Here is a 20,272-nt window from a genome sequence, read left to right as displayed (position 1 = left end):
CTTCTCCACTCCTCCACACCCATCTACCACTTCCTGTCTTGTTTTTTAAAGACACTTCCTTAACAGGTGGGTTAATCAATTTTATTCCCTAACCACTTGCCGACCGCCGCACGACGATGTACGTCCTTTTTTTGAAGAGGGATATCTCGGTAACGGCAGCAGCTGCTGCCACAACCGAGATGTCCATCTCTTCAGGCGGCGGTCGGCTGTATGATAACGGTGGTCTCCGCGGCGGATTCGCCGCGAGATCACCGCTATCGGCGGCGGGAGAGGTGCCACCCCCCCTTCCGCCGCCCTCCCGCACCTTCCGCCGCTTACCGGAGCCGTCGGTAGCGGCAGAGGCGATCGGGTCCTTTCATCTGCTGGGCATAGAGACAAGTGAGGCTAAGATGGCCCCCACTCGTCTCTATACCATAGGAGGGCGGAAGCGACGTCAAAACGTCACTTCCGCCCATACCTCTTAAAGGTATATTTTTTTTAAATGTCAGATTTTCATTTTTTTTTTTTTTTTTGCATTTTAGCCCAAATATGAGATCTGAGGACTTTTTGACCACAGATCTCATATTTAAGAGGACCTGTCATGCTTTTTTCTATTACAAGGGATGTTTACATTTTTTTTTTTAAAACAGTGTAAAAATAAATAAAATCAATTAAAATAAATAAGAAAAAAAAAAAATTTTTAAAAACACCCCGTCACGACGAGCTTGCGCACAGAAGCGAGCGCATACGTGAGTAGTGCCCGCATATGAAAACGGTGGTCAAACCACACATGTGAGGTTTCGCCACGATCGGTAGAGCGAGAGCAATAATTCTAGCCCTAGACCTCCTCTGTAACGCAAAAAATGCAACCTGTAGAATTTTTTAAATGTCGCTTATGGAGATTTTTGAGGCTAAAAGTTTGACGCCATTCCACGAGTGGGCGCAATTTTGAAGCATGACATGTTGGGTATCAATTTACTCGGCGTACCATTATCTTTCACAATATAAAAAAAAATTGGGCTAATTTTACTGTTGTCTTATTTTTTTATTCAAAAAAGTGAATTTTTTCCAAAAAAAGTGCGCTTGTAAGACCGCTGCGCAAATACGGTGTGAAAAAAAGTATTTCAATGACCTCCATTTTATTCTCTAGGGTGTTAGAAAAAAAACAATATAAAATGTTTGGGGGTTCTAAGTAATTTTCTAGCAAAAAAAAATGTTTTAAACATGTAAACACCAAGTCTGAAAAAGAGGCCTGGTCCTTAAGTGGTTAAAGAGACCACAACCCAAACAGAGGGGAAATATAGCGTCCTTCCAGGAGCCAGCCACGGCGTCCTGTACATATCCCCCCCCTGTGCCCCAACGCCAAGGAGGTGGAGGTCAGACAATGGACTCGGGAGAGGGCATCTGCATTTTGATGCAGTCTCCCGGGCCTATGCTCCACTACAAATTTAAATTCCTGGAGTGCCAGGAACCACCGGGTAACCCTGGCATTAGTCCCTTTTCCCTGTCAGCCATGTTAAAGGGGCATGGTCAGAAATCAACCTAAACTTCCTCCCCAAAAGGTAATATCTGAGGGATTCCAGAGCCCACTTAATGGCCAGACACTCTCGTTCAATTATGGCATAGTTTTTCTCCGCTGGTGTTAACTTCCTGCTGAGGAAGACTATCGGGTGTTCCTCGCCATGAATAACCTGTGACAACACCGCTCCCAATCCTACATCGGAAGCATCAGTCTGGACAACATACTCTTTTGAAAAATTAGGTGCTACCAGGACAGGGTGTTGGCACAGCGCCGACTTGAGCTCCAAAAAAGGCTTCTCAGCATCTGCATTCCACTCCACCATGACCGATTTCCGACCCTTAGTCAGATCGGTCAACGGAGCCGCCAACGTGGCAAAGTTGGGTACAAACCTCCTGTAGTATCCCACCATGCCCAGGAATGCACGTACCTGCTTTTTTGTGAGGGGGCGGGGCCAATTCTGTATAGCTTCTATCTTGTTGACCTGCGGTTTCACTACCCCTCTACCCACGATATAACCCAGGTATTTCACCTCCTCCATTCCCAAAGCACATTTTTCAGGGTTTATTGTAAACCCCTCCTTCCAAAGAGAGTCCAGCACTGCCTGCACTTTGGGCAAATGTAATTCCCAGTCTTTGCTAAAAATGACAATATCGTCCAAGTATACTGAGGCATACTTCCGGTGAGGTCGTAAAATCCTATCCATTGCTCTCTGGAACGTGGCTGGAGCAGTTTGCAATCCAAAAGGCACCCTTTTGTACTGAAAACTTCCCTTTGGGGTAGAAAAAGCAGTTTTCTCTCTAGCAGCCTTAGTCAACGGTATTTGCCAATATCCCTTGGTAAGGTCTAACGTAGTGATATACCTGGCTGGACCTAGTCTCTCGATAAGCTAATCTACCCGGGGCATGGGGTAGGCATCAAACCGGGAAACTTCATTAAGTTTCCGGAAATCATTGCAGAATCGCAGAGTCCCGTTGGGCTTCGGTACCAACACAATCGGGCTCGACCACTCACTCTGCGATTCCTCAATAATCCCTAGGTCTAACATCTTTTTTACTTCCTCTGAAACGGCCTTCCTTTGAGCCTCTGGGATGCGGTAGGGCCGGACAAAAACTTTGACTCCTGGTTCTGTGACAATATCATGCTCTATGACACTAGTGAGCCTTGGCAAGTCTGAAAATGTTTCTTTATTTCTCTGCAAGAACTCCTTTGCCTGCTGACTTTGGGTTTTAGACAGGGTATTTGCTACTTGGACACTCTCCACCCCAACCTGAGGCTCAAGTTTTGTACTAGCCAGGGAGGTCACTGGTTCCCTGTCTGTCCAGGGCTTTAACAAGATTACATGATATATCTGGAAGGGTTTCCTCTTGCCTGGCTGGTGGACTCTATAATTTACCTCTCCCACTTTTTCTACAACCTCGAAAGGGCCTTGCCATCTGGCCAAGAATTTACTTTCCACAGTGGGAATCAACACTGCTACTCGATCCCCCACTTGGAAGTTCCTAATTTTGGCTGCCCTATTATAGACCCATCGTTGAGCCTCCTGGGCTTTTTGTAAATGTTCCTTAACTAGCGGCATCACAGTTCGGATCCTCTCCTGCATTTGAGAGACATATTCAAGAACACTTTTATGCTGAATTGGTTCACTTTCCCATTCTTCTTTAACAAAGTCCAGTAATCCACAAGGCCTCCGCCCATATACCAATTCAAAGGGCGAAAACCCAGTGGAGGCCTAGGGCACTTCTCGGATAGCAAACAGGAGGGCTGGTAACAGACAGTCCCAGTCTTTCCCATCCCTTTGTACCACTCTCTTGAGCATAGACTTAAGGGTCTTATTAAAACGTTCTACCAATCCATCTGTTTGGGGATGGTAGACCGATGTGCGCAGCTGTTTAATCCGGAACAGTTTGCATACATCAGCCATAACCTTCGACATAAACGGGGTGCCCTGGTCTGTGAGTATTTCCTTGGGAAAACCTGTCCGTGTAAACAACTGGAATAACTCCCGTGCAATAGCCTTAGAGGAGGTGTTCCGCAGGGGTAGCGCCTCAGGATATCGAGTGGCATAGTCGAGGATCACCAGTATGTAAGAATGACCTCGAGCCGACTTTACCAAGGGACCCACTATATCCATGGCTATCCTCTCGAATGGGACCTCAATTATGGGCAGAGGGACCAACGGGCTCCGGAAATGGGTCGCCGGAGCGGTCAACTGACAGGTGGGACAAGAGGTACAGTATCTCCTTACCTCTGCTTTCAAGCCTGGCCAGTAAAACCGGTCGGCGATCCGTGCCTCCGTCTTTTCAACTCCCAGGTGTCCCCCTAAAACATCATCATGGGCCAGGTCCAGGACCTTGCGTCTATACTGTTGGGGTACCAATAATTGTTCTACCACATTTTCTCTCACTTTAGTAACCCGATAAAGCAATTCATTACATATTGAAAAATGTGGCCACCGCTTATTAGCACCTGGCTCTTGGGGCTCCCGATTTATTACTACAACCTGTTCCCGTGCCCTGGCCAAAGTGGGGTCCTGCATCTGGGCAGTACCAAATGCCCCCTGGGGAACACCCAAATCTGGCAAGTCAGGGGTAGAGGCCATTTCCTCATCCTCTTCCCCCAGCATTACCTGAAGCGGGGAAGGTTCCCCCCCCCCTCAGTGTTCAGGTAGGTCCGAGAACCCCACATATTGACATCCTTAACAGTATCAGCACTATTTTCATCATTATTAACCAAAGTCTTGGCGTTTTTATCAACTGGGTCCATATTACGAACATGTGGCATCTCAGAGTTATTACCCTCAACAACAGGAACAGAGGGACTAGTTTCTTCCCAGTCTCTGGACCTTTCAGATAGTTCTCCTTGTCTCCAAAGTTTTGTAAATAACGGACAGTCACGTCCTATGATAACGTCATGTACCAAGTTCTTTACCACCCCCACCTCTTGAGTACCAGTGCCACATGCTGTGGAGATGGACATCGAGATGAGAGGGTACTCTCTAGTGTCCCCATGAATGCACACAACCCGCAAAATTTTGCTTACCGGACCGATCTTCCCAATTACTCTAGGGTGAACCAGGGTTACCATGCTTCCAGAGTCCAGCAAAGCCTGTGCAAGGTGGTGGTTCACTTGGACTTCACACTCAAACTTCCCCTCTCCAAGGTCAAGATGTGTTGTACACGCTTTATGGGTATAAAAGACCCCCTCCGAAGAACCCCGCATTCCATGGGTTCTTCCTGCAATGGGCAGTGGGCCCGGGTATGGCCCCAGGCATGACATCGCCAACATTGTACATCCCCTCCTCTCCGATCAGGAACAGGTCGCTGAGGGGGTAACGGATGTGACTCTCGGCCTTCCGGGGTGTTGGTTCCAGAGCTCCTGGGGACATCCTTTCGTAGGACGGCAGTTGGTCGGAAAGGCCGTGGCAGACTGAGCCCTTGAGGCTTGGTGGGGCCAAGCAGAACCTCCACCACTGTATATCGTTCCACCATCTCGACAAGGCGGTTCACGGTTTTGGGGTCTCCATGGCTGACCCACCGTTGAAGGTCGTCTGGCAGTGACCTTAAGTATCGGTCCAGCACGACCCGCTCCACAATTTGGGGGCCAGACAACACTTCGGGCTGCAGCCATTTTTTTACTAGTTGCACCAGGTCATGCATTTGAAATCGCAGTGGCCGGTTCGAACGATACTTCCATTGGTGCACTCGTTGGGCCCGAACAGCCGTAGTCACCCCCAACTGAGCCAGTATTTCTGCCTTTAATTCTTGATAATCTTTAGCGTCTTCTGGTGGTAGGTCGAAATAGGCTTTTTGAGGATCTCCGGTGAGGAAAGGAGCAATTAAGCCGGCCCACTGGTCCTGGGGCCACCTTTCTCTCTCTGCCGTCCTCTCAAATGTAGCCAGAAACGCCTCTACATCATCACTCAGGGACAATTTCTGCAGAAAATGGCTTGCCCTTACGGTCACCTGGTTGCCAGGGGCAACGGCCACTTGTTCACGATCCTGAGAAAGCTGTTGCACTGCTTCTTTTAAGGCAGCCATCTGAGCCTGCATAACCCCCTTGTTGGGTCGCTTGCTGGGCTGCTAACTGGGCCACCACCAGGCGAGTATTTTCTTGCTGCAAAGCCAGCGCCTCGTTGTGGTGCGTTTTTTGTACCTCCAGCTGGGTTGCTAAGCGCTGATTAGCTTCCTCATGGCGAGCCTGCGCTTGCATATTAGCCAAGGACAGCTGTTTAATTAGCTCCTCCATTGTTTCAGCTTTCAACAGTTGTGCAGCTTTAACCCAGGACATAAATTCACTGTACTGTCCCTTTAAATGTCAGTTCAAATCCAATGCAAAAAAAAATAAAAAAATAGCAAGAAAAACGCCTGTTACTTTGTCCTGCCCGCATTCGAGCACCACTTGTAATGTTCGGGGGACCAGGTAGATCGCAGGACACAGGCTTTTCATACAACAAAGGGTTTATTAAGTTAAATAGCTTTACAGCAGCCAAAAACAAAAGGAAAAAGGGTTTGTAGTCTCACCGACTTGCAAAGTCCAGAATAGCTGTCTTTATCAAAAACAGAGCTTGATCTTGATGGCAGGTAGCTTCCCCTGCCAGGAGCCTTCCAAACAGGACACTGCTGTCCACTTTAGTTGCTGCAGTCCAAAATAAACACCATCCACCATATCTTCTCCACTCCTCCACACCCATCTACCACTTCCTGTCTTGTTTTTTAAAGACACTTCCTTAACAGGTGGGTTAATCAATTTTATTCCCTTAAAGAGACCACAACCCAAACAGAGGGGAAATATAGCGTCCTTCCAGGACCCAGCCACGGCGTCCTGTACAATTGTATATATATATATATATATATATTATACATATATACACACACATATATATGTGTGTGTAAAAAGTGGGCTTAGATGAGAGAGATTTAAGTAAGAGTTCTCCAATGGCCAGCAATATTTAGACAGCATGCCTACCTTCATCAGGTTGAGGAGTGAGCATAAGCAGATAAAGAATAGCAATGGTCTTTTGCTGGCCACTATAGTTCCGGTAAAATATCTCACCTCACTGATTAAACAGTATATACAAATGTTCTTTGTTTTGAGGTTGTCCATGTTATCCTCCCTAGTAGGGATGAGCTTCGTGTTCGAGTCGAACGTACGTTCGACTCGAACATTGGCTGTTCGGCCGTTCGGCGAATTCCGAACTTTTGGGCCGTTCGCGTCAAAATTCGAGTGGCGCGCGCGGACCACAATGCACTGCGCTGGCGCAGTGCATTGCTGGCTCATGATTGGCCAAGCATGCACTGTGACCCCGCATGCTTGGCCAATCGTAGCACCAGCAGCGAGGAGAGCCATGATTGGCCACAGGCATCCTGCCTGTGGCCAATCATAGCTCAGGCTGTGTAGTGCACGCCCCACACTATATAAGGCCGCCTTTGAGGCGGCCTCGTGTAGTGTGTTAGCATCTGAAGCAGTGGGTGTTCTGTGTACCTTCAACACAGTACACACCGATCGTTTTTGGCTGATTTCCTATCTTGCTGCTGTGTAGTGGTTGTTGTCTGTGCCCTGACCGCAGTATACACCACTATATTCACCTCACCTATATAGCTAGTGATCTAGCTTTAACCACTTAACAACTGCCCATTGCCGATTAACGGCTTCAGGGCGGTTGTTTAACTCTGAGAGGCCGTTAATTAACGGCCTCCCAGAATTCTGCTCTCGCGTGCCCCCTGGGGCGCGCACTCGAGAGCATCCGTGATCACGGATCACGGTAAACGGCCGCTTGTCGCGGCCGTTTACCACGTGATCGCTCCGTCAAATGACGGAGTGATCACTTGTAAACAAACCGGCGTCATGTTATGACGCCGGTTCCTCCCTCCCCTCTCTGTACCGATCGGTACAGCGGAGGGGAAAGAGATCGGTGTCAGCAGCGATGTGGGCTGCATCTGCAGTGCCCACATCGCTGCTCACCGAATTTAACCCCTCAATTCCCTGCCAATACTCTGCAATACCAGTGCATACTCTGCAGTACCCTGCCATTACTCTGCAGTACCCCGCCATTACTCTGCAGTGCAGTACCCTGCCATTACTCTGCAGTACCCTGCCATTACTCTGCAGTACCCCCCAATACTCTGCAGTACCCGCCATTACTCTGCAGTACCCCGCCATTACTCTGCAGTGCAGTACCCTGCCATTACTCTGGAGTACCCTGCCATTACTCTGCAGTACCCCCCATTACTCTGCAGTAACCCCCATTACTCTGCAGTACCCTGCCATTACTCTGGAGTACCCCCCCAATACTCTGCAGTACCCTGCTATTACTCTGTAGTACCCCGCCAATACTCTGCAATACCCTGCCATAAATTGCCATACCCAGCCATACTCGGAGATACCCAGCCATACTCGGTGATACCCTGAAATACCCAGCCATAGACGCCCCCCACCCCTCACCGCCCTCCGGTGCTTCTACCAACTCGCCAGTACGATCAAAGCCAGAATCTTTTTTTTATTTTTTATTTCAGGCTTCCCAGCCTAGAGGTGAGATGTGGGGTCATATTGACCCCCAGATTTCACTGTAAAGAGGACCTGTCACCCCATATTCCTATTACAAGGGATGTTTACATTCCTTGTAATAGGAATAAAAGTGATCAAAAATATATTTTTGGGGAAAAAAATGTCAAACTAAAATAAATAAAGTAAAATGAACAATAAAAAAAAAAAAAAAATTTAAAGCGCCCATGTGCTCGCATGCAGAAGCGAACGCATGCGTAAGCCCCGCCCACATATGAAAACGGTGTTCAAACCACACATGTGAGGTATCGCCGAGAACGTTAGAGCGAGAGCAATAATTCTAGTCCTAGACCTCCTCTGCAACTCAAAACATGTAACCAGTAAAAAAAAATGTAAGCGTCGCCTATGGGGATTTTTTAAGTAGCGACGTTTGGCGCCATTCCACGGGCATGTGCAATTTTGAAGAGTGACATGTTTGATATCTATTTACTCAGCATAACTTCATCTTTCACTTTATGCAAACATTGGGCTAACTTTACTGTTTTTTTTGTTTGTTTTTTAAGCACAAAACTGTTTTTTCCCCCCAAAAAACGCGTTTGAAAAATTGCTGTGCAAATACCGTGTGAGATAAAAATTTGCAACGACCACCATTGTATTCTCCAGGGTCTTTTGGTATGCATATGCTGTGTGTGTGAAATAACCTGATAATATGACAATTTTTTGGAAAAAAAAAAAAAAAAGGAAATAGGCCGTCAGTACTTCAGGTGTGATCAATTTTCAGATATTGGCACCATAGCTTGTGGACTCTATAACTTTCACAAAGACCAAATAATATCCACCAATTTGTACTTATTTTTACCAAAGATATGTAGTAGTATGAATTTTGGCCAAAATTTATGAAGAAAAAATTACTAATCTGCTAAATTTTATAACAGAAACGAAGAAAAATTCATTTTTTCACAGAATTTTCGGTCTTTTTTCTTTTATAGCACAAAAAATAAAAAACTGAGAGGTGATTAAATACCACCAAAAGAAAGCTCTATTTGTGTGAAAAAAAGGACAAACATTTCCTATAGGTCCAGTGTTGCATGACTGAGTAATTGTCATTCAAAATGTGAGGGCACCGAAAGCTGAAAATTGGTCTGGTTATTAAGGGTGTTTAAGTGCCCAGTGGTCAAGTGGTTAATAATAGAGCTTGCAGTCAGTAGTGTTAGGAGATAGTGCGTGCTGTCTGCGTGCTCTGTACCCAGTACATACCGCTATAATATAGGGCAGGCCCCTACTTTCAAACATCCAACTTACAAACATCTCCTACTTGCAAACGCAAGGAGACAGCAGCAAGTGAGATGAAAAAAGATGGACGACAAAACAAATTATACAGGGGTGATAACCCTTCCCTATGTTTTCCAAAAAGCTTAAAAATAGTTTGTTTGACTGGAGCTACACTTTAAAAATGTACCAGTTGAAAATTACAAACAGATTCAACTTAACACAACAAACCTACACAGTCCCTGTCTTGTTTGCACCGCCTGTATACTGCTGTTCTGAGTATATAGGCCCTGGGGGCCACACGCATTTCCTTTTTTTAATATGGGTACAGGGTTCCCCTTAATATGCGTACAAGACCCAAATAGGCTGGTAATGGGCAGGGAGGGCTACCCATGCCATTTTTCTGAATGATTTTCAACCATATTGCAGGAACCAGATATAACATTAAAACCGCAAGCAGTTTTAAATGGTGTTATTTCCGTTTAATGTCATTTTGTGCAGGGACTGTTCCAAACACGGGAAACACGTGGCACTTCACAGGCATACTACAGACACCCCCCAGGCACCATATTTAAAGGAATATTTCACCTTTTTTTTTCACTTTAATCGTCATTAAAATCAGTGCTCCCGCCAAAACGGCAGTTTTTAAAACTTTTTTTTGCAGTGACCCATGTCCCCTGAGGCAGGAGGCAGGTCCCCAAACCCTTTTTAGGACACTATCTTGCATATTAGCCGTTAAAATTAGCACTTTCCATTTCGAACGTTCGAGTCCCATAGACTTCAATGGGGTTCTAACGTTCGTTTCGAACGCGGGGGTCGTTCGCAAGTTCTGGTGCGAACCGAACTGGGGGGTGTTCGGCTCATCCCTACTCCCTAGTAAACACTGGGTCAAAGGTTTGGCCCAGTGGGTGAGATGTATAGGTAGTATAGTGAATGACCCCAGGTTTTTTTGTTGCAATTAGGCCCCACATTGTGGCCACCTATACATTTTTGAATTACAATTAAAGCTTCCTTCCATTATACATTGACTAGGATTACAATAACCTGATAAAAGATGAAATGTTGTTGGTTACTATGGGTCATTGCTCTTTGCAAATCAGCAGAGCATTTTTGCAGTACCTCATTTAACTCTGAAATAAAACCGTTTCAGCAATATTAATAAAACATATGAATTTATATATAAATATATTATGTATATTTTTGCAGCTACTGATGCCTCGATCAGTGTGCAGTGAGAAGTGTCTGCCAGGATACAGGAAATCTGTCCGGGAAGGACAGCCAGTTTGTTGTTATGATTGCTTACTATGTCCAGACGGACAGTTTTCCAACCAGACAGGTTTGTCTTGATTTCCTTTAATACATATTTATTTCTCATACGTTCCCTGCTATAGTAGTGTATTTAGTGAATTATAGAAGAAACACTGCTTCTTCCATGTCCTATACCTCCCACATCTGCATGAGCTTGTCCACACTCCCTTACATATACCAACAAAAACTCCAGCCACACGACAATGAAATCAACCGGAAATACCTCTCAACTCAAACAGGGCTTAGTCATGGAGGTACACCTCTACAAGCCTTGTGTAAGTCTGGACAAAACTACTGTATAAGTATATAATGAAATTTTATTATGAGCAGAATACCGGGAACTCACTGCTATACATAGGTACAAGTTAATTTCTTCTTTTCAATAAAAGAGGGGAAGTGGAATCAGAGGGAGCAGAGCTAATTTCTAATCTGTGGGTGGCAGGAGTCTTCTTAGCCCTTGTACACACGGTCGGAGAATCTGTCGGCATGAGTCTTATCGGACCGTGTCGTCAGATAATCCGACTGTGTGTGGTATGCATCGGACTGATTCCATCCGAATCTCCGTCCGACCCAATTTTCCAACATGTTGGAAAGATTTCCCGACCAACTGGGCCGGACGGACCTTATCCGATCATGTGTACAGCATTTTCATCGGACCAAGTGCCACGCATGCTCACATTCAAATTCCGACACGGAAGCGCTCGTTCACGTAAAACTACTGCTCGTAAGCGATATAGCACATTCGTCACGCTGAAATGTTAAAAAATCAGTCACCAAGCGCATTCTCTTGTTCTTTACAATGCTGCAAGAACCAACTTCTTTTGATGCTCATAGTCACACACACTTTTCCCGAACGGATTTCTTTACTCTTTTTTAACCATTTCAGCAATACAATTTTAGTTTAAGTCACATCTACACAATGTTTGTTTTTTGTTTTGTTTTTTTGGATGTTTTTTTTGGGGGGGGGGGGATTCCCTAAAAATCTCCTTTAAAGACACTGCTCATTTCTCCTTTTTTGAACTTTTTATTTTTGGGTGTAAACTTACAACAACAACAACATTATTGTATTTTTTAGATTTTTTAATCTACAGGAGGTTGTTTAGTGTTGGTACCCCTTGTTATTTATTTCACTTTGTATTTTGGAAATGTACCTGCCTGCTCACAAATAAACTCTACTTTTTGAAGGAAAACACATTACACAAGTATTTAATCAAACAAAAATAAAATTGATTTTTTTTGCTTGAAAATAAAAATAGGAACGCAGCACTGGAGAAACTTATTAACTTTGGTGCAGCCTTTGGCCCCCAGGGCAGACATGAATAAATGATATCAAAAAAAATTGTTGGCCTGAGGAGTAGATATCTCAGGGAGAGAAGTCTGCTCCTGAAGTCCTAGAGAGCAGGAAATTCAGATGCCCAGGATGGTGATCTTGAAGAGGCTGCATCTTCTGGCACACCAGACTCATCCCAGGCCATCACTCTCTGTTCTTCCTTTGGGACTTCCCACCAGGCATCCTTCCAGGCTGTGGCTGGGTTCCTCTAGCTGGGGTAGAAGGAGGAGGGCGTTGTTGGACCTCCTGGCTGCCACTTGCCACAGCCCCCCCCCCCCCCCCCCCCGACTGAGGTCTTCCTGTGTATGAAAAGGGGACATAGTTTTAGTTTTTTGATCATCAATCACAACATTTTGTGCTCCTGGCTTTTGCTATTTGACTGTTACCAAATAGAACAGACTATCATTCTGACACCAGCATTTTTCTTTCCCATCCCAATCATTTTTGGTCACTACTGTCTATTGAGATGTAAACCACTTGGAGAAATCTCAACTTACTGATCAATAAGAACATCTAGTTAACATCATTAAATGTAACACAAGAAATATGTTCAACAATGCAATACCTGTCTCAAGCTGGGCCCCACCACATGGTGCTGCCTGGAAGGCCCAGGTTGGTCATCAGAAGCCTCAGCTGGGGGTGAAGGATGCCTTGGAGGAAGCATGGAGAGAGGTGGCCTGAGTGGTGGCCTGGGTACCCCCTGGTCTAACAGAAAATGCAGCCTGTCAAAGTGCACCATCCTGGGGTAGTAAACAGCATCTGGATCTCCTGCTCTCAAGGACTCCAGGTGCTTCTTTCTCTCCCTGAAATATGTAAGCTTTATGGTCACAATTTTGCGATTCAGATATGTCATGTCTACCGTGGGGACCCTGATCTGCACCAAAGCAAGCAGTTTCTCCAGTGCTGCGTTCCTCTTGGATCTGTCATAATAAAATTTGTTTTGGAACTGCCACAGGCAGGGCATCTCCATGTATAGCTCGAGGAAGAGCCCCATAAAGTTGGGATTGGTGAATGGGTCCATTTTGTCTGCAAGACACAACACAAGACAAACCCTCAAATACTAATAATGCAATTAAAATCCCTCCTAATCTTGTCCCAACAGCGGCCTAGATACAAGCAGTCTAGTCTAGTGAAGCACAAATTTAAAAATGTTACCTTAGTTTCGACGTTCGCCGCGTCCGTGTCTCACACTCTCCTCCCAGATGGTACGGACGATACACATGTGAGGTGTTTTATATACAGTGCGCATGCGTGAAACTCCGCCCGCCCCTGACGTTCTTTCCAGACTATTCCCCGCCCCTTCGCTTCCCGCGCAGTGGGGAGAGCACATGGCGGAGAGAACGCAGGTGCGCAATAATAGTTCCACTAACGAGGAGGAGGGTGAGGAAAGCCCAGAGCCTGAAACGTCCCGATCCAGGAAGAGAAGATTTAAGGCCTCAAATATGTCTTTTGGAGAGATGTTGGAGATGGTCGACATATTGAACAGGACCGACTATGATGGGAAGTATGGACCTTACCCAAACCCAAATATCAGAAAGGCCAAGATCATGAATAAAGTTGTGAAGAGTCTTCTGAAGAATTTTGGGGTACGCCGATCCAAGGATCAACTGAGAAAACGCTGGTCAGACCTGAAACTGAGGGAGCACGAGCAGTACGTAAGGATCAAGCGTGTTCTTAAAAAAAGTAAGTAGTTGTCGTGTGTTCATATCATTATTCTTGCTTGCATACATGCTCCATGTGCTTGGATTTCATGTTGTGCATTTTAAAATGGCCACTTTCAAGGTCATGGTTTCGTTCGTTCGTATGAAACATCGTTCTGCAGGGAAGTATTCCAGCTTAACAAAGTGGCACCAATAATGTTCTCACCTTGTAACTCGACCCAAAAAAACAATTGGACAACACTTCCAAGCAATGTTTCACATTCCGATTTATGCCCTCTGTGTGCTAATTAATCTTTGTTTACATTCTTATAGGGGAGAGAAGACTCGGCAAGTATGAGGACACCAGGGACCATGAGGACACCAGGGACCACACCCCTCCCAAAGAAGGGCAACTTCCAAAAGAAGAAACAGAGGAGCAGGAGCAGGAGGAGGAGGAGGAAGAAGGAGAGATTGTGGAGGTTGGCCAAATTGTCACCACAACAGGTGAGTGTCGGAGAACACAGCTTCCGGTAAGCTCATCAATGTATATCACCATATTTGGATTACATGGTGTGTTTGTTTTTGTTTTTTCTAGGTCATGTGGAGGAAGATTCCCGTTTTACCAGTGAAAGTGCCCAGATCTTGATCGGGGAGATAATGGTGTGCAATAGGGATTTGGAAATTGTACAACAAAACATCAATGATGTTAAAAATAAAATGAAGAACATCATTGATGTTTTGGGGAGAGTGTGAAAACGAAAAAACTAGATAGTGTTTTATTTTTGTTTTAGAAAAAAAAAGGTGGATTTAGCATAATTCCAAATTTGGAAGATGCACAGAGTGTGTAAACATGTGCTATCTCCCATCATGGGAGATCAATGTACATGTTTTGTGTAAAGTGTCTGAGATGAAGGGGTTGCAGCCCCAAAGCATGTACATTGATCCCCCATGATGGGAGTTAGCACATGTTGACACACTGTGTGCATCTTCCAAATTTTTATTTTTCAGGGGTCACACCCCATGTAATGAAGGCAAGATCAGGCCAGTTTGTACATACTCATGTCTGATATTGTCTTCACTTTTCCAAGTTGAACTTTGTAAGTTCCTGTGTTCTGTATTTTACGGTTTGATACATGCCTGTTTACACAAAAAAACAACTCAAAAATAAATATTATTAAACTGGGTTTTGGATACCCAAAATATCTTGGTTGTGTTGTAAAAACCTTTACTAAACGCACATATGAATGTGCTTGTATTAAAAAGTTTAATTCTCAACAATGTGTGGCTTCCTTTTTCATTGGGATTACAATGTATTTGTAGTGACATTTTAGTTTGTGCTGAGAAGGAGTGTGATTTAATAAAGGCAACTCCACTTTGCACTCCAAGTGCAGTTTCAGGTGTACTTTTGCAGTGCACTTGTAGTGCATAGTGGATGTGCCTTTAGTAAAAAACACCCAGAGTGATGTGTAAATTTGGACAATCATGCCATTTTCCTGCCATGGTGCTGAAAATGAGCATGATTTAGATCAGTAATGCACTACACATTAGTTAACAAAAAGAAGGTGTGTGTGTGTAGCAGACCCACAACATAATAAGATTATCTGAAGAAGAGACTGTCCCCTCATCTCACTCTGAACTTGGGTTTGCACTGTTGCTGAAAAAGACACAACTTGTCAAAAAATGGCAAAGTGGGAGGCCACAGTCTGCCATTCCTGTTGCGTTGAAGAACACTGTGTAGTGACACAAGAAAACAAACTAGTAATTTTACAAATCAACATTGCATGCAGATTAGACACCCACATTTTTTAAGACAATTAGTATAAAAAAAATTTAACGGAGTATTTAAAGCCTAAAGTATAAGGTCCCCTTATAAGAGTCATAAACCCCCCATCCCCCCCATCTGATGGGCCCTTGATAAAAAATGAGGGGGGGGGGGGTGTTTAGGAGAGGTAACCCTCTCCACTTGATTGAGAGCTGAATGCCTAAATAATGTGTGATACTTTGTGAAGCCCCTCCTTAGTTACACTATTGGCAGCCCACCGGACAGGTAAGAAGTGTCATAATAACAAAATGGAAGGACATTTTGACATTCTGCTATTACATAGCAATAAAATTAATGTTTTAAAAAAATAAAACTAGCATTTGAAAGTATTGAGGCAGGCCCTTACACTACATGCTTTGGTGAATTTGTCCATAAATGTGATCATGAAAAAGGTATTTAGAGTCTGTATTGGGTTGGGTCAAGTCATCAGATAGAAGATTGCTATCAGCTAAGGTAACAGTTGGGGAGAGGGGGGTTCTTAATGAGTTTGGCACAACTCCAAAAAACAATAAAAATGTCACTTTGCATGAATTGAAGCACACACATCACATTTGTAGAGATTTTAGGGGGTGTTTAGGGAAAAGCAATACTATGGAGCTGCCAAAAGACATTGTCAAGTGACTAGACTCTAGTTTTAGGGGCCAAGAAGAACATGGTGGGGAAGTTAGTGAGGCAAATCCGCATGAGGACAAAGGGGCAGAGCATATGAATTAGAGCATATTGCAATGATGGTAATTAGGGAATGAGGAAAGAAATGCAAGACATTAGCAATCATGAAATACATAGAATGTGATGTTTACGGTTAAAAATTAGCATAATATAGTCCTTCAGCAGGAGCTGAATGATGGCAGAACAGGTCTCTGGAATAATGATCCCCAGAGCCTGGGGGGAGATGCCTGTAGAGAACTTGAGGTCCTGAAGGTTCGTCTACGTACTCATGGTACAGTTTGTGCTGTGCAGGGGTTCTTACTTTGACTTTGACACAAGCCCTTTGGCTTGTGTCAAAGTAAGAACCCCTGCACAGCACAAGCTGTACGATGAGTGCGTAGACGAAACATGTTTGGAAAACGGTCGAGTGGTCAGAATGGACACCAGAAAGCAACGCTAAACAGCAAGGCCTGAAAGGACGACCTGAATAGCAGAAGCAAGCAGACAATAAAAAATGCCTTTCAAAGCGTACTATACCAAGATAGAGTCCACAATGAGAAGCAAATACTTAATGACTGCACTTACTGATTATCAGATACGCAAAGACAAGCAGAAACTGAAGAGCAGTAGTTATCTGAATCACTAATCTGAAAAGCGTGAATCGTCTTTCACCAAACTTCTACTAAAACACGAGATCAGCAGAAGGAGCCCAAAGGGTGCCGGACATGGTGCTGAACTTCCTTTTTCTAGTCCCGCCGTACACGGCTTACATCACCGCGTTCTTGGCAACCGCAAAATCAGACAACTTGGCCCGACCGTGTGTATGCAACAGTTTCGGGCACAATCCGTCGGACTCAATCCGACGGGCAAAATCCGACGGATTTGGTTGCCAAAATCTCCGACCGTGTGTACGCGGGCTTAGACTCTCAGGCCGCGTACACACGCGGGGACTGTTTGGCCAACTTTGTCCGCTGAACAGTGTTTCGGCGGACAGTCCGCCCGTGTGTGGGCTTTCAGCGGACAGTTTCAGCGAACAGTCCGCTGAACAAGGTTTTTCGGAAATTCCAAAAAACTGTCCGCTGAAACTTTGTTTCAGCGAACAGTCCCCTCGTGTGTAGGCTTGTTCGTCAAACTAAGTTCCGCGCATGCTCAGAAAGGATTTACACGCCGAAAGTTATAATGCAGTGTATAGGACGTCGTATTTTTCGTCCCGTCGTACGTGCCGTTCACGTCATCGCGCACGGTTTCAGCAAACTGTTCGTTCGTCGTGTGTGGCCATGTCCGTCCATGCTAATTTTGAGCGGACTGTTTGCTGAAACTGTTTGACGGACAAAGTTGGGCGAACAGTCCCCGCGTGTGTACGCGGCCTCAGGTGTTAAGTCCTGGTCAAAACCACAACTCCCATTTTCCTTCAGTCAGCTCTTAATATCTATCTATGGATGATCACCATATCTGGGTATATCTGACATGCTGACATGCTATGTCATGTATAGAGCGCTTATTACAAGGAATTGCTTTTATAGTTGTAACCAAAGTAGACTAACTGGTTCAATGATTTCAAATAAACTGTTCAGCACTGGTATGCCTCCACTAAAGGGAATTATGATTGGTTGCAAATGGGGTTCTGGACTTTGTCGACATTACTTAGCTCCTTGTATTATTTACTTAATATGTCCATTGGTAAAGTTTGATAAAAAGTTGATGCTTTATTTCATAAACAGCTAGAATGCATAGGGAAGAAAAATAAGATAAAAGAACATAATAATGTAAACACAATTTGCTTTATATTTCCAGATGTGGATGTGTGCATAAAGTGCCCAGAAGACCAATGGCCCAATGTGCAAAAGACAGAATGTATCAAGAAAGCTATTACCTTCCTATCCTATGAAGACCCAATTGGAATTGTCCTGGCTTTTATAGCCATCTTATTTTCACTGATAGCTTCTGTTTTTCTTGGAATATTTATCAAGTATCAAAATACTCCAATTGTCAAAGCTAACAATCGAGATCTCAGCTACTTAATTTTAGTATCACTCATGCTCTCCTGTCTTTGCTGTCTTATTTTTATTGAAAAACCAGAACAGCTGACCTGTTTTTCACGCCAAGCTATTTTTGGAATCACCTTTTCCATTTCAGTATCTTCTCTTTTAGGTAAAACTTTCATTGTGGTGATAGCCTTTAATGCAACTAAACCTGGGAATAACTTAAGAAAGTGGGTGGGGCCTAAAGTTCCTAAATGTATTGTTTTCTTTTGTTCTGTTATTCAGGTGCTTATTTGCATTTTTTGGATCCTTTTAGTCCCTCCCTCCACCTCATACAACACACAGTCAGAAATTGCAAAGATCATTCTAGAATGTGATAAAGGATCAGCCATTGCTTTCTATGTGATATTGGGTTATTTGACTATCTTGGCTTCTGTATGCTTTGTTGTTGCATTTTTGGCAAGAAAATTACCTGACACTTTTAATGATGCTAAACTGATAACTTTCAGTATGCTAGTTTTCTTCACTGTTTGGATATTCTTTATCCCAACATACCTCAGCGCCAAAGGGACCTCTACGGTAGCAGTTGAGATATTTGCAATCTTGGCCTCGAGTTCTGGGATGTTGGGCTCCATATTTGTTCCTAAGTGTTATATAATTTTAATAAAACCTCAGAAAAACAGGAAAAACTTTGTATTGAAAGCATCTCTATAGTGTGATTATAATTGTTGACAAACTTAATAAATATTATAATTCATAAAACTGCAATAATGCCTCATTATTCATTGGAAAACTGATGAGAAACACCAAATCACCACAGTTGCAGAACCACTTTATTGCATCTGACATGACTACATGAAGTCACGGCCAATCACAGGTGGTACTGCCCCACTTTGCACGGCGCACGTGCGCGATCTGGAGCTCACTGTGTGTGCACGCCGGTGGCGGCGTGTTCCCGGGAACATTGCTTGTCACAGACGCTGGTAAATAGCCATTGACCAACGGCTGTTTACCACATGATCAGCTGTGATCCTTTCACAGCCGATCACTAAATGTCAACAAACTGTGGTAACGAGATGTTACTGGGTTCTCCTTCTCACACACCGATCGTGTGTGAGAAGGAGATTGTGGTAACATCTCGTTACCGCTTACAGTACACATCAACACACACCGATTGTCCCCCCAATAAAGAGGACCTGTCACCACTCATCAAAGTACCTGTCACAGTTCATCTGAGTACCTGTCAGTCCATATGAGTACCTGTCACAGTCCATGTGAGTACCCAAGTACCTGTCACAGTCCATCTAAGTATCCGAGTACCTGTCACAGTCCATCTGAGTACCTGTCACAGTTCATATGAGTACCTAAGTACCCGTCACTGCCTTTCAGAATACCCGAATACCAGTCACCAGCCCATCAGAGTACCCAAGTAGCTATCTGTAGCCCATCAGAGTACCCGAGTACCTGTCACCAGGCCATCAGAGTACCCGAGGACCTGTAACCAGGCCATCAGAGTACCAGAGTACCTGTCACCAGCCCATCAGAGTAACCGAGTACCTGTCTGCAGCTCATCAGTGTACCCAAGTACCCATTTGCAGCCCATGCATCATAGAACATAAATTGGGGTGTTTGCTTTCCAAAATGGGGTCATTTTGTGTGTAATTACACTGGGCTGGTGCTCAAGGACCTTCAAAAATGTGATAGGTAGGAATGAAATGAGGTGTAATTTATGCTCCTAGAATGCCTGAAGGTACTACTTCAATGTTGGGCCTCTGTATGTGGTCAGGCTGTATAAAAGTCTCATATATGTGATATCGCCATACTCGGAAAGAGTAGCAGAATGTATTTTGGGGTGTAATTTTTTTCTATATACATGCTATGTGTTCTTCTAAATTGACAACAAATCTTAATTTTGAAAAGAATTGTGGGGAAAAAAAATACAACTTAAAAAAACTCACCATGCTACTTAATACCTTGGAATGTCTACTCTCTAAAAATGGGTCATTTGGGTGGTATTTGTACTTTCCTGACTTGTTAGTGTCTTGAGAAATGAGATTCACCTGATGTACTGAAGGCCTGATCAGATGTGATCAATTTTCAGTGATTGGCACCATAGTTTGTAGACTCTATAACTTTCGCAAAGACCAAATAATATATACCAATTTGGTTTGTTTTTACAAAAGATACAGTGGGGCAAAAAAGTATTTAGTCAGCCACCAATTGTGAAAGTTCTCCCACTTAAAAAGATGAGAGAGGCCTGTAATTGTCATC

The 20,272-nt window shown here is 44.2% G+C and overlaps 1 protein-coding gene across 2 annotated transcripts in view; it reads left to right on the top strand.

Annotated features, from left to right (window-relative positions):
* LOC143927978 (vomeronasal type-2 receptor 26-like) overlaps positions 1–18,732 on the top strand; it is a 29,425-nt gene extending 10,693 nt beyond the window's left edge. The window contains exons 5-7 of one of the 2 annotated variants that reach the window (XM_077452646.1): positions 10,478–10,607; positions 17,814–18,170; positions 18,287–18,518. In XM_077452646.1, the coding sequence (XP_077308772.1) occupies positions 10,478–10,607; positions 17,814–18,170; positions 18,287–18,378 (579 nt within the window). In that variant the 3' untranslated portion in view covers positions 18,379–18,518. Of the gene's footprint in view, positions 1–10,477; positions 10,608–17,813 lie in introns of both variants that reach the window. The other variant, XM_077452559.1, reaches the window with a different exon arrangement.
* The last annotated feature ends 1,540 nt before the right edge of the window (positions 18,733–20,272 follow it).

Source organism: Lithobates pipiens, unplaced genomic scaffold (assembly GCF_037356315.1).
Source record: "Lithobates pipiens isolate NorthernLeopardFrog02 unplaced genomic scaffold, aLitPip1_a1.2 Scaffold_1, whole genome shotgun sequence".
Taxonomy (NCBI): domain Eukaryota; kingdom Metazoa; phylum Chordata; class Amphibia; order Anura; family Ranidae; genus Lithobates; species Lithobates pipiens.
This window is presented reverse-complemented; position numbering and strand designations above follow the sequence as displayed.